General features: G+C 41.1%; 1 protein-coding gene across 3 annotated transcripts in view; it reads left to right on the top strand.

Moving 5' to 3' along the window:
- Positions 1-13,837, top strand: part of UNC80 (unc-80 subunit of NALCN channel complex) — a 249,347-nt gene that overhangs the window by 63,521 nt on the left and 171,989 nt on the right. For 2 of the 3 annotated variants that reach the window (XM_075529390.1, XM_075529391.1), the window contains exons 14-18: positions 815-961; positions 5,288-5,435; positions 7,420-7,568; positions 9,681-9,847; positions 10,605-10,703. In XM_075529390.1, the coding sequence (XP_075385505.1) occupies positions 815-961; positions 5,288-5,435; positions 7,420-7,568; positions 9,681-9,847; positions 10,605-10,703 (710 nt within the window). The remainder of the gene's footprint in view (positions 1-814; positions 962-5,287; positions 5,436-7,419; positions 7,569-9,680; positions 9,848-10,604; positions 10,704-13,837) is intronic. The other variant, XM_075529392.1, reaches the window with a different exon arrangement.

Raw genomic sequence — 13,837 nt, 5'->3', positions numbered from 1 at the left:
ACTCTTCTCACCAAGTCATCTTCCCACGGGACTACATCTCCTCAAAGATGTAAGCCCATCTTTCTAAGCCCATCCATACACAGGGTGCACTTCCTAATTTGCACACAGGTGTCCCGTAAGACATCAATGTTCCACTCATGTGAAATTATAATAGCATTTACTTAGCTCATCTTAAGGAGCCCAGGTGACACTGGGGGATAGGTGTTGGGCAAGGTGGGTGGTTTTAACCCACCAGCTGCTGCAAAGGATAAAGCTGTGGTTGCCTATGCCTGTAAATATGTAGTCTCCGAAATCTTGAACCCAGTCACTACTTGAGTCAGAAATTGACTTGAAGGCAATGGGTTAGGTTTTTGGTATGAGCACCAAGCATGGTCTTTCAGTCAGGCACCAAGCATGGTCTTTTTCCAACTCTTTAAGTAAGGATCCCTGGTGGCTCAGTGGGTTAGACGTTAAGGTAAGCAAAGGGCAATCACCAAGTGCTCCGAGGGAGAAAGGTGGGGCTTTCTGCTCCCGTCAAGATTTACAGCTTCAGAAACGCACACCAAGTGACCTCCATGACCATGACTCAGAGCTGACTCCGTGACAGGGAGGTGCCTCTGGCAGTGTGTCCTTCTCTGTTAAGTGATGTAACTACATTCCTGAAAACTAGAGTACTTTTTGAGCCTTTCACAGTTCTCACTTTTTCCCAAATGGCAGCTGGCTGTTCACTGTAAAATGTATAAACATGGATTAATCCTAAACTAGAATCTTAGTAGCCAAGGGGTCTCCGTGGCAACGTTGACAGACCTTCTTTCTCTCTTGTTTATGGGTCCAGGAGGAAAGCACACCTGTCAGCAACCATAGGCTTGCTCTAACCATGCTCATCAAAATAGTGAAGTCTCTGGGATGTGCCTATGGTTGTGGAGAAGGACACCGCGGGCTCTCCGGAGATCGTCTGAGACACCAGGTATTCCGGGAGAATGTAAGAGAATTAAAGTCGATTCCATTTCCTCTCCCTCTTCCCTACCTCCAGTTTAGGGATGGGTCCTTTGACAATGAGGGTCAGCGTTTCCTGGAGAGAAAAAAATTATAGCCATAATTAAACAGTGGCTTTAGTAGGGCCGACAATTTCCATGAGATAATCTTAAGGCATCTAAGATTCAGGTTTATAAAGGCATAATTGAGGAAACAATTCTGCCTCCTGCCTTGGGCGGGCCAACTCTCAATTGGCATAAGGATATATAAAATTGGAAAATATGAATTGTAGTTTTAAAGACTTTGCAAAGATGAGTGCATTTAGCAAGCTACAGATGGTCTTTAGCAGATTACATTTTAATCACCTACTTGGGAACAGGAGAAGCATAATTTTTCATATCAGAGAAAGAGGTCAAAGTTTAGGACTTACTTTGCTCTTCTTACTTAAATATGGAAAATGGCCCTTATTGAGACAAAAGGGGACTGTAAAAGTAGCTAGTCCTTTTTCTGGCTGCTTTGTTTGAGTGGTAACCTTGACTTCTAGATATTTGAGATCGTGTCCCTTTGAACTGTGTGAAACTTGAAACTCTGTGTTTGGACTTGCCGGCATTCTGTGATGGAATTGGTCTCGTTCCAGCTCATTCCATTCACCCTGCTGCTTGTAACCTTCCCCCTCCGACTTGTTCAAGCTGGGACAGTTGTCTCATTTGTATGTTTGAACAGAAATCTAACCAAAATATTCTCTTAAAAAATAGGGTTTGATGCAAATTTGAATCCAGAAAGCCCGGCGGCAAATCTTGGCAGAGTTTGAGGATCGTGTCAAAGTCGAATGCCAGTCCGTTACTCCTTGGCATTAGGTTTTGACTGGAAATGTTCACACAGTATTAGCATGCCGGACTTCTTTCTTCTTGTCCTCTTTTGCTTTGTCTTTTCTTCCATGCTTGCTTGCTTCTTCCCTTCCCAACCTGCCTCTCTTCTTTCCCTCCACTTCCTGCCTGCCTTCTCCTCCTCTCATTGTTTGATCAAGCTAGCTAGCTTGCTATCATCTACTGGTCTATGCATCTACCATCTATTACCTTTCCTCCTTTCAGTCTTTTCTTCTCTATTGTGCTGCACTCTATTCATTTACTATGTGTATATGGGAGTTTATAACAATGGTAATATATTCCTAAAGCCAGAAACTTGAAAATGGTGACCATTATCTAGATATGTAACAGTTAATAACACAATAGAAAGCTAAAATTGTCTCCACTTTGTACATGTATATATGATTTTTTATCTTGGACTTGGAAATCTCAAATAATGGTATGAATAAGGTCCATCAAAGTGAAATAGACCGCCTCATTCGTCCTGTAAAAGACACATTTCATTCCATGAAGTGCTGCAATATAATCAGAAGCATGGCTAGAGAAGAAAACTGCTCCAACAACGAGACGCTCTCTCTCTCCAGAAGCAACAAAAGCAGGACTCGTTGGATCCGAACCCACCTCACGGGATGTTGGTACTGCAGAGCCCATCATACCTTCTTCCCTACGAATATGTGCCCAGCTAGCTCTCCACCTGCCTCTTCACCTTTGTTAATTTAAGGGACACTATCTCTCTTGCCTTCCAGTTCAATTCTCACTATAGAAATTATATTTGCTAATTCATACTCAGTAAGCACATTATCCAGGAGAGGTGCATTTGAGAAACTCTCCTGGGAAAATGTCTAATTCAAGCAGTTAGAGAGATTCACATATTTCTAGAATTGAATTTTCAGAAATTATTTAGCTTTTGATATGTTAAAAATACCATCGCTACTAGATCAGGCCTTCTCGGTCTTTATTTTAAGAAACTAAAGATTACAGTAATAGTTTTCATCCAAATTACTAGAAGTGTCAAGAAGGAATCCTTCATGCTTCTTAGCTCAGAATAATCTAAAATCCTCCTCTTTCTCCCACGGAGTGGCAGGTGCTTTCGGAGCTGCGCTTAGCATCCCAACTCATCACCTGTGCCACTCGGAGGCCCCTCAATCATTAGCCAGGAGTCGTCAACTATGGAAAAGGAAGCCACTTTTTAACAATTTTATATCTCACTTAGAGAAGCTCGACTACTCCTCCAGAATCAAAATATTGAATGTCTGCTATTCGATTTTCTGCTGAAGCTAATTCATTCAGATGTCCTAACAGACTTTGAAGAATACATGGGAGCTATGCCTTCTTTGATGTATTTTGCTGACAATATCGGATAGTTTGTACTCGGGGCTTTTCAACTCGTGATTTTAAAGCACCTTGTAAGCATTACAAGGGAAATCTTCGCAAATTCTTTATGCAATAATAATAAAATGTTTATTTTTTATGAACGATAAATATTAATCTAAGTGCTTTTTCAACTTTCATTTTTTAAAAAGCAACCTTTGTCTTGTACAGAAATAATGGGCTTACTTGAGATCTGGCAACCAGTAACCTCTCTGTAAATACAAGTCCCTAATTTCTAATCATCTAAGAGCAATGGTTAGGCACTCCGCTGCTAATTGAAAGGTTGGAAGTTAGAACCTTCCAACTTCTCTGTGGGGGGGAACACAAGACTGACTGCTTCTGTAAAAGTTACAACCTTAGAAACCCTGTGAAACAGTTTCGACTCTGCCCTGCAGGATCACTATGAGTAGAAATCAACTCAACAACAATGGGCATGGGGTCTAGTTAAGGAAGAATGGAAACAAATGACCTCTACCTGGCTTTGGGATACAAATATAAGAGATTATAATTTAGCAAGGTCATAGCAAGCAGTCTACTCCTGATTGCCAGGGGCCGCCATTTATATTATCTCCCCTAAATAATTCCAAGAATTTTCCCCTGGGACTTGATTTGTTAAGATAGTAATATTATTTATGTTTTATTTTGGGCCACAATGATGGGCCCATCAATAAGGTATGACCCATCAATACGGGTCCATCAGTCTGGGAAGGTTCCTAAATCACGTATGACCCATACATTTTTCAGGGGGTTCGTTGCCTAATCTGACTTCCATGCTTATGCCTGGTTGTCCAAAATTCTCCCCCCTCACTTAATCATCTTCCAGTCATCCTGCTTCTTGATCATAACCCATCTCCCCAAACCCACAGTCTCCTTTGTCAAGCCTCCATTCCATTCCATTATTGTGAATGTTCTTGTCGTCTTTGTAATCGAACATTATTTTCAAGAGACCAATAACATCCTTTATTGATCATCTTAAATCCATTTGGAATGTGGGTGGGATCTAAATCAATTTCTTCAAAATAATCATTATTTGAACTATTTAAATGCTGCTTACATCCTGGAAGAAATAATCATGGCTTCAGAGGCAAGACCCTGGGTTCTAATTTTGGCTTTAATGGAATGTCTGTTCTAGTAACTTGGACAGAAATGACTGACTTTGAGTCTCAGTGTCCTCAGTTGTATTTTTCAGGTACTTGCCCACATTACATAGGTGGGTTGAATGTTAATTTTGTGAGGCACTTATGTTCTAGAAACATTTTTATCATAGTAAAGCCACATGTAAGTTTTAATTTTCTCTTGCTGATAGGAGAGAGCTAGCAGGCTCTCTAACATTCCCTATCTGTCTGTGGTCTTCTGACTTTATTGGTCCTGAGAGTGGGAATTATTTCCTTCTCCTTTGCCACATGGCAAAATTATATGCCGAGCCATAAAACATATAATTTTAAGCAGCAGGACCCAGCCATTCTCCTTTTATATCTAAAAAGCCAACTTCCATCTAAAAAGTAGACTTTCAAATTCCAATGCTTAAACATAGAAAAATAAGCAAACTCGACTCATCTTTATTGTATATCCCTTAAATATCTCCCGGACTTTCCCCTCCTGCCTATCTAAGAAGAAATGGATACTCACTTCCCATGGCCCCTCCCTAACCATCACCTCTGCTTAATTTCCAAGTGGCTGAGCATGAGTGTGCTGTGCTTCTTCCCACTGCACAAAGCCTGGAAGGTTTTCTAGATGTGGATCACTTGCTTAATTTTGACACTTGGAACTTTTTTTCATTGAGATGTTACAATATTGGTCTTTGCGAAAATACTGAATTTCCTCTGGGACCAGCATTAGGCCTGTAATTTATTTGTTTGTTTGTTTGTTTGTTTGTTTGTTTGTGGAGCAGACCTCAAAGTATTCTCGTGCTTTCTCACTGCTCAGTCTCCCTCTGTTCTCTTAGTCGGACAACAGGGTCAGTAGCTTTGGCTGCTACCAACCATCGGGGAGGATGGAGGCCTTTGCCAGCTGGGACCTGTCACTGTCTCAAACTGATGACATCCGTCATTTAAACTGGTACTTGTGACGTTTTCACTTTTCTTCCTTCATTGCAGGCCCAGAACTGCCTCACTAAGCTATACAAGCTGGATAAGATGCAGTTCCGCCAGACCATGCGGGACTATGTGAACAAGGACTCGCTTAATAATGTAGTGGACTTCTTGCATGCTTTGCTAGGATTTTGTATGGAGCCGGTCACAGACAGTAAGTAAAGATGCACCTGCCTTCTAAGGAACTTGCTGTGAGATGGAGCCGGTGGTATTGCATCCGTCTTAGTAAATTCATGGGGAGGGAATTTACAGAAAAGCCTGTGAGGGGGTGGGGGGGAGGGGCTGTCATAGAATAGCAGCAGGAAAAGCTTTTGCAGAATCGTTGACAACGTATTTAGAAGGCTTTCTAAGGACAACTTTCCTCAGTGAGGGAGAATGTGACAGCGTTTGTGGCCTCCTCACCTGGTATGACTTGTTGCGACACGCTTTTCTCTCTAAGTGATCTTCTGTTATGTAACAAGTGATGCAGTGACCAGGGAAGTAATGGTTAGCAGTTCAGCGAGTATGAGAGACTTTTCTTGGCCAGCCCGACTCTACTAAATAAAATAGACAATGAAAAAGTCCTATGACTTCAGTACACACGATCGTGATACTGTTTTGATATATACACATGCTAAAATTCTTCAGGTCACTAAATGCAACTGTAGATAGATCCATAAACTGTATCTTTATGGCTTTAAGAAAACTACCAACATAGATACCCACACTGCATAGGGAGACAAATAAACAGCAATCCACTGCTTCTGTAATAAATCAGAATGCCAACTGTATTCAATACCGTTTGAACGTAAATACAGTCATGGAATCAAAGTGATGCAGGAAGCCTGAGTAAAGAAAACTGAGCAACTTAGAGAACCTGGGAAGCAATCACTTCTTAGCATAGATTTTTATTGTTTATATAATATATAATGCATGGTTATGATGAAAATGTATTTGATTAATGTAGGAGCCATGTTCATGTCTCGTTTAATTTTTGTTTGGTTATCACATGAAAAGGAAATACTGATTCTCTAGAGAATCTGGAGATAATCTAGGTGATCAAAGTTGTTTTAAACCAGGGTTGTTGCAAAATTTAAAAAATCAAAGCGTTGAGGGAGAACTGTATTGTAAGAGAATTCAGGATCAAAAACCAATTACTTTTTTATTTTAAGGCTTTTTAAAAGCCGCTTGAGACGTAAACTATAAGCCGAGAATAAAGCATATCATTTCCATAGACAGTTGCCCATCAACCGTCACAGTCAGTGAAAAGTTTGTAATGAGGTATTATTTTCGTATGCTGAGTTTCTCATGGAATTCGTGAGATTCGTATCAGAGAACCAACCAAGCACAAGTCCCATCTGATCAATCTGGGAGTTGCACAAGCTCTGCCCAGCAGCCCAGGTAGCTCCCAAGCCAGGAGGAGTACACTAGTAACTCCCAAAATCTCTCTTGATAAAGCCGCATGGGTACGGGAAAAAGCCGCATCAAATGTTCCAGGACCTCCGCCCTCAGTGTTTCACTTGTGTCTTAGCCAGAAGGGGTAACTCCCAGCACCGCCGCAGGCTTTCTCTCCCTTGGGGCCCAGCGAGTCTCTGAGAGCTAGCTAGAAGCTCAGTGCCTGAGTTAACGTCCCACAGACCTCCCTAGTCCTTCTCTCTACACCCAGCTCAGCTGGTCAACTCCACCTTACTTGGCCAGTCCCCCTCCTTCTACAGCTTCAGCTAGTCCCACCGAGAAGCCTGCACTCCTCACCACCCCAAAGGGTGAATCAATTCATCGCTTCTCCAACGAGAGACAATGGAGTAAATCCTTCTCTTCCAGGCTTTACACAAACAGTTTCTTCAAAAGAGAAAAATTGAAAAGAAAATTCTAGGTCTAAAAGTCGATTCCCTTTTCATTACTAATAGTTATCAATCAAAGTATTCCATAGATGAGATTGGATATTTCATGGTAAAGACCTCCACCACCCCGATCAAAAGAAGAGGGTTCATTCCTGCCTAACTCCACACAGAAATGATTCCCCTGGGTGTGCCTTTAATCCCCTCGTTTTTATTTTCTGTACCCTTTCATTAATTCCTGGTTGCCAAGTAATTCAGAATTCCTTTCAACTCTATACCCAAATAGAAAGATTGCTTTTCATGTGTGCATTTGCATTCCAGACAAGGCTGGGTTTGGAAATAACTTCACCACAGTGGACAACAAATCCACAGCCCAAAATGTGGAAGGCATTATCGTCAGCGCCATGTTTAAGTCCCTCATCACACGCTGCGCCTCAACCACACATGAACTGCACAGTCCAGAAAACCTGGTGAGAAACGCACCTTTCCTTCCTCCAGGAGCTCTGTTGGCCTCTGTCCTGAGAAGAGTTGGTGCCGTCGGAGGCTAAAATCCTACGTCTAAAGTTTGCACATCTGTGTTCCCTAATGTCCCAACTTACTTTCAGTGAAACCTTAGTCCACCTCTCCTCCTTGCTCTTGCTCATTATCCACCTGCAGATCAATTGATGGTTCTCTTCCACCGCAGAGTCTCTGTGATGGCTGGTGGAAAAACTGCAAGATCGTCTGAGTCCTTCACAGAGACTGTGTTAGAACGCAGTGGGTTTGCTCATAAAAATATTTTAAAACATTAAACCATGCAGTATGTTAAACTCTTCTTTCCTTTCAAAGTTTAATGCAAATATGCTGCTGAAATTGGTTCCGTTTTCTTTCATTGCACCTTGTGGTCTTGTAGCTACACTTTATAAAAGCCTGTGTTAATTAAACCATGGAAGCCACAGGTAATGTGAGTGAGAACCAGGCTATAAAAGGTTGCTGCTTAATTGCTACCAAAGAGATTATAGTTTGGAATACTAAATACTGTAGATTACAGCATCCAGATCAGACATGAATTCAGCTCTCTGCACGTAGTAAAATAAGCGCTTCTCTGTCTTACCAGTCAGTTAGAGATCAAGGCTCCTATGGCAGGCTGTTTGCATAAGTGGATACTATATTAAACTCCCCAAATCAAGGAAATACCCAATGTAGTCTAAATCACTGCCACCATTCACTGAACTTGACATAAACAAAATAACATTCTAAACCAAAAGGTTGACCACAACCAATTTTTCAAAGTTCTTGGCTCTTGAGTATAATACAGATGTGTTTGATTATGGCAAGTTATAATTTGATATGTTGACTAGAAATATTCGATTGCTGATGAATCTCAGTCCACAAGCTCCTGCCTAGGAGATGTGGTCACTTCTTAGTTGCCTTTAAACCATCCTACATTTGACTTTGAACCTCCTTCCTAGTGTCCGTTCTTGGAGGCCTTATGTCAGAGGGCTGCAAAGATGCCCAAGTCTAAGAGTGCATTGGGGATCTGAAGCTACTCCACAAGTCTCAATCATCTGTCCACACCTATTGTTTCTTTTTGTATGTGTCTTTCGGAACCAGCACTCTCTGGTGAGCCTAGAACCTTGGGTTTTTGAAGTCTTGCTTAAGAGAACAGGTCCTGTTTCCCACAGGGCTCACAGGTCACTCCCTCTTCCTGTTCCTCAGTGACCCTTCCTTCTGTTTTCCTAGTAATTTTCCCATGGTTTTAGGTTTTAATAACCAAAGCCATCAAGGTAAATATATTTTAGCCTTCTATACCCTGCTTTACTGTACACATCTTCTAAGGCAAAGAATCCAGTAACTACTTTTGTAAAGAGGGAAAGAAAAAGAGGAAATACTAGAATTAAAAAGCGAGTATCTTTTAAACCCTGTATCTATATATATTTTTTGGTATTTGTCCACCCAGGTATCTCTTTAATTAGTCCTGAATAATCTCAAATTCATGGCCAAGTTCATGCTCAAATGAGCTGCAACATGCATATTATTTGATAAATCTATCCAGAAAAAGGTATCATCTTTTGAATGGTTAGGATTTGTTGGATTATACTGTCAACAGGCGGTAAAAAGTTGGAGGCTTGAGCTCTCCAAGTGTCTAGGATTTAACATGTGTTAACACTGTGATGGAAAAACTTTGGAGAAGCTGAACAGACACGGAAATTTCTCATCTAAAACCAATTTTGACTCCTTGTCCTTTACAGAAATTTCTTTAGAACTCAAATGTAAGAAAGAAAAGTCAAGGCTAGGAATCCAATGGCTAGACATGTAGACTGGTGTTCACGTGTCTTTCTAATGACGCAGTCAGCTTTCCAAATGTGAAGCCTGTGACCATCCCTTTTATACTGAGAATGGCAGGCAAGGTTTTTTTGTAATGTTTCTACGGGAATAGGGTGGAGGCAGTACACCATCAATTTCATCAGTACTCAATGGCTTCCTTTTACAATCCAAGGCTCCCCAAGTTGAAGAAATTGCCTTTGCGCTTTCTTCCTGTGTACCTGTGTAACCCCACAACTGTCATTCTGTCCTCCAAACTTCCTCTTGCCTCCAACCAGGGGCTGTATTGTGACATCCGCCAGCTGGTCCAGTTTATCAAAGAGGCTCATGGGAATGTCTTCAGAAGAGTGGCCCTCAGTGCTTTGCTTGACAGTGCGGAGAAATTAGCACCAGGGAAGAAGGTGGAAGAGAATGAACAGGAATCTAAATCAACAGGCGGTAAAAGGTTGGAGGCTTGGGCTCTCTGAATTTATGAGTATGTATTTGCCTTAAGTCCATAAAAAATAAGCTCTGGCTGTTGATGGACCGGCCCATGGTGGTTCTCTAGGCACTGTTGCTTCTGGGCAGGGATGATGGATATATAGAGGTCTTCAGCCACAGCTTAGGAAAAGGAAGGAGGTAATGTCAAATAAGTATCATTTATGCAGGACTTGGTTGTGTCCTTTCATATACTTGATCATCATTTATGGTTTTTAATAATTTGGTAAAATGTTACCTGTGTTTTAGTCATTTCTGAAGATTTTTGGTTTCCAGAAAGGAAAAACGATGACCAATTCCCTAGTATCCCTTTCCTTAAATGATGTTTTAAATGTGGGAGAAAAAAATTGTTGAGAAGGACCTTGCTATTTTTGTTCTTCTAATAAACATGAATGGATTTCACACAGACTGTATATAAAATGTCACTTACAAAGATTGTGAGGAACAGTTAAATTTAAAATCATCCTTCCAGTTAATGAATATGCTTGGGGAAATAAAGGTGATATTGTTAGGACATGAGGAAGCAAGATAGGGTATATGTGAAAAAGATAAGTTTAAACATCATCCAACCTAGTCTCATAGTGACGTAGAGCTTATAAATCAGGTGGGTTGTATATAACAGTGTTTTCTTTAATGCAATATTAGGAAGTATTGACAATGATGACTAGTTGGTTGGTTGGTTTTGTCCTGTTCTGCTATAATTGGTGGAATGCACCTTTTGACAGGTCAGAGGCAGGAAGCATTGTGGATAAAGGACAGCTGTCCTCTGCACCTGAGGAGTGTCGCAGCTTCATGTCTGGCCGCCCCTCACAGACGCCAGAGCAGTAAGTAGTGTTGGTTTCATCGCCATGCAGTGGACTGAGTTCATTCCACTGGGAGACAGTATTTCCCAGCTTTCTTTCTTTCTTTTCTCTTCCCAGTTTTGTGTTTTTTCATATGTTTGAAATGAACTTGTCTCAGTGACATCATATCCATTTCAGTCTTACTTTAAAGAGTCTCAGACCAGTATTTAGTTCTGAGGAGTAAGGCGTCTGCAGAGACTTTTTAAGCACGCTGTCTGTAGTTACTCAGAGCCCATTTCAACCAATGAAATCCCCAACTGTCTTTCCAGTTTGAAACTCCGTGTCTCTGATGCCACTGTTCTCTCCAAGCCCAAAGCAAAAATCAACCAACCTCGTGCTCTAATCCTCACTTACATTGCATGCACTCTGGTGGGTACCTTTTATATAGGAAACTCCAACTTTTTGCCAGTCAGTCAATGACAACTCATAGCAACCTTTTAAGACAGAGCAGAACTAGTCTGGCGGGTTTCCAAGGCTCACGGGAGCCAGAAACCTCACCTTGTCCTGGGAAGCAATTGGTGGTTTTGTACCTGACCTTGTGGGTAGCAGTCCAGCTCTAGGCCCATTCCACCGTGAGAGCTCCTAACACACATAATAGGTGGAATAGTCATGCCAGTCATCTACGTCCTAACATAAAGCACTTATAAATCCCTCTTATAATAAGGGTATGAATGGCTGTCAGTGTTCTCAATTATAATTTACTGTTAAAAAAAGTGAGCAAAGATTTTGTTGTTGTTGTTGTTCAGCTTTAGCTCAAACTATGATTTCACCTTATTTCAACTTGATATTTTTAAATCCATTCCACTGTTCTCTAGATAAGTTTCTTCTCACTTTCTCTCATGGCAGAGGCAAAGGCATCTGTAAACTAGGGCCCTTGGAGAAACGTAGCCTTAACACCATGACCTACGTCTACGAGAGGTTCAGTCATACTCAGTCTTCTCGGAAAACAGTTATTACCTGCAAGTGGTACAATCAGTCGGTACAGCATCCATGTTATGTTAAGTGCATCACTTTACTTCCTGTAACCTTCTTCTAATATTAAAGTGTTTCCCTGTAAGACAGGACCATTCTAGGTATTGTGATCTCTTCTGTCTGCATCAGGAACATCAATCCAGAGATGCACACAGTCATCACACAGGATCATGGTAACTTAAAAAAACCACCACCTTCTAAGGGGACAGAGCCCACGCTGTTCTTGCAGGATTTCAGCATCATGTTGTTTGCCCCTAAGTAGGTAGAGAACACCCAGGGGAAAGTAAGAAAAAAAAATCCAGGCCCAGGGATCATGTGCATTTTGCTGCTTATTACAGCTTTAATGAGACCAGATTAGTGTTTCAATGGTAAAATTCTTGCCTCTCATATAAAAGATGTGGGTTTGATTCCTGGCCAAAGTACTTCATGCTCAGTCACCACCCATCTGTCAGTAGAAACTTACACTTGCATATTTCTCTGATGTTGAACGTTCCAGAAAAAAAGTCTAGAAAAAAAGGTCTGATCATCTCTTCAAAATTATTAGCCAAGGAAAACCCTATAGATGATAATGGTTGAATCTACAGGGCTGGATAGCAATTTGTTCCATTGTGCGTGGCTTGCCCTGAGTCAGGAGCTGACAAGAAGACAGCTAACAATAACCACATATATCTAATGCGAACGTGAACATAAGATATTTCACAAATTAGATGAAATAAAAGGATATCACAATAAAAGGAATCAGTTTATCATTAACCCTGTAAGCTTTGGTATTTTTATTTCCTTTCTCAAACTTAAAGTTTCAATTTTCCTTTTAGGAATCTTTTAAAAACACAATAAAAATCAAAAGACAAAAAAAATCAAAAGACAAACTTTAAGGAAAAATAAAATTATGTAAAAGGTCACATTCTATAACTAGCTTAAAACTAGTTTTGTTTTGTTTTAATCATTTTATTGGGGGCTCAGACAACTCTTATTACAATCCATACATCCATCCATTGTATCAAGCACATTTGTACATTTCTTGCCCTCATCATTCTCAAAACATTTTCTTTCTCCTGGAGCCCTTGGTATCAGCTCCTCGTTTTTCTGCTCTCTCCCCACTCCCCCCTCACTCACTAACCCTTGACAATTTATAAATTATTATTATTATTTTGTCATAACTTACACTGTCCAATGTCTCCCTTCACCCACTGTTCTGTTGTCCATCCCCCAGGGAGGAGGTTACATGTAGATCATTGTAATCAGTTCCCCCTTATATCCCACCTCCCTTCCACCTTCCCAGTATCTCCACTCTCCCCTCTGGTCCGAAGGGATTATCTCTCCTGGATTCCCTGTGTTTCCGGTTCCTATCTGTACCAGTGTACATCCTCTGGTTCAGCCAAATTTTAAGGTAGAATTGGGATCATGATAGTTGGGGCGGAGGTGGGAGGAAGCATTTAGGAACTAGAGGAAAGTTGTATGTTTCATCATTGCTACACTGCACCCTTTTTGGCTCGTCTCCTCCCCGAGACCCTTCTGCAAAGGGATGGCTTCAGACTAGTTTTTAAGGGTTTTGCACAGAGAAAGTCTATCCATAAAGGAAGAAGGATATCTCCCCAGGAAAAAAGCAAAACCTAAACAAAGATTGAGCTAATCTAGATTCCATACTATTCTCTTTTTTCAGTATTCTGTAAACATCAATTAACTTCTCAGTTTGGGGCCCAGGTCTGGTCTTTTTCCATGCAGTGCTATGGCTCTCTGAAAGTATTTCCACCTGGAGGGGTGTGATATAATGCCAAATAGGGAACTGTTGCCTGATCCGGGAGGACCCAGGAAGAGAGCATGCCAATGTCCTCTGCTGAACACAGGAGAGAGGACGATGTTTACTTTAGTTGTTAGGTCCTGACAGCAACTAGCTTCTCTGGCTCTTCTCCCCCTTTTTCCCTGTCCTTCCTCTTTGGAGAATAGTCACATTAATGGAATACTATTAAAAGCAGTTTTGTTTGCTTGTTTCCCTGAAACCCCTTACTGATACACACCCATTGGACAAAGCTGGATAGCATGTTATTGAGGAAAGCTGGTAAGTGAGAACCTTCCTGGCTGTTGATCTATTCAGAGCATGTAATTGTTAGATTGCTCAGGTGGGAAATACCTCGATTCTTGAT

The sequence above is a fragment of the Tenrec ecaudatus genome, chromosome 13 (genome assembly GCF_050624435.1).
Source record: "Tenrec ecaudatus isolate mTenEca1 chromosome 13, mTenEca1.hap1, whole genome shotgun sequence".
Taxonomy (NCBI): Eukaryota; Metazoa; Chordata; class Mammalia; order Afrosoricida; family Tenrecidae; genus Tenrec; species Tenrec ecaudatus.
This window is presented reverse-complemented; position numbering and strand designations above follow the sequence as displayed.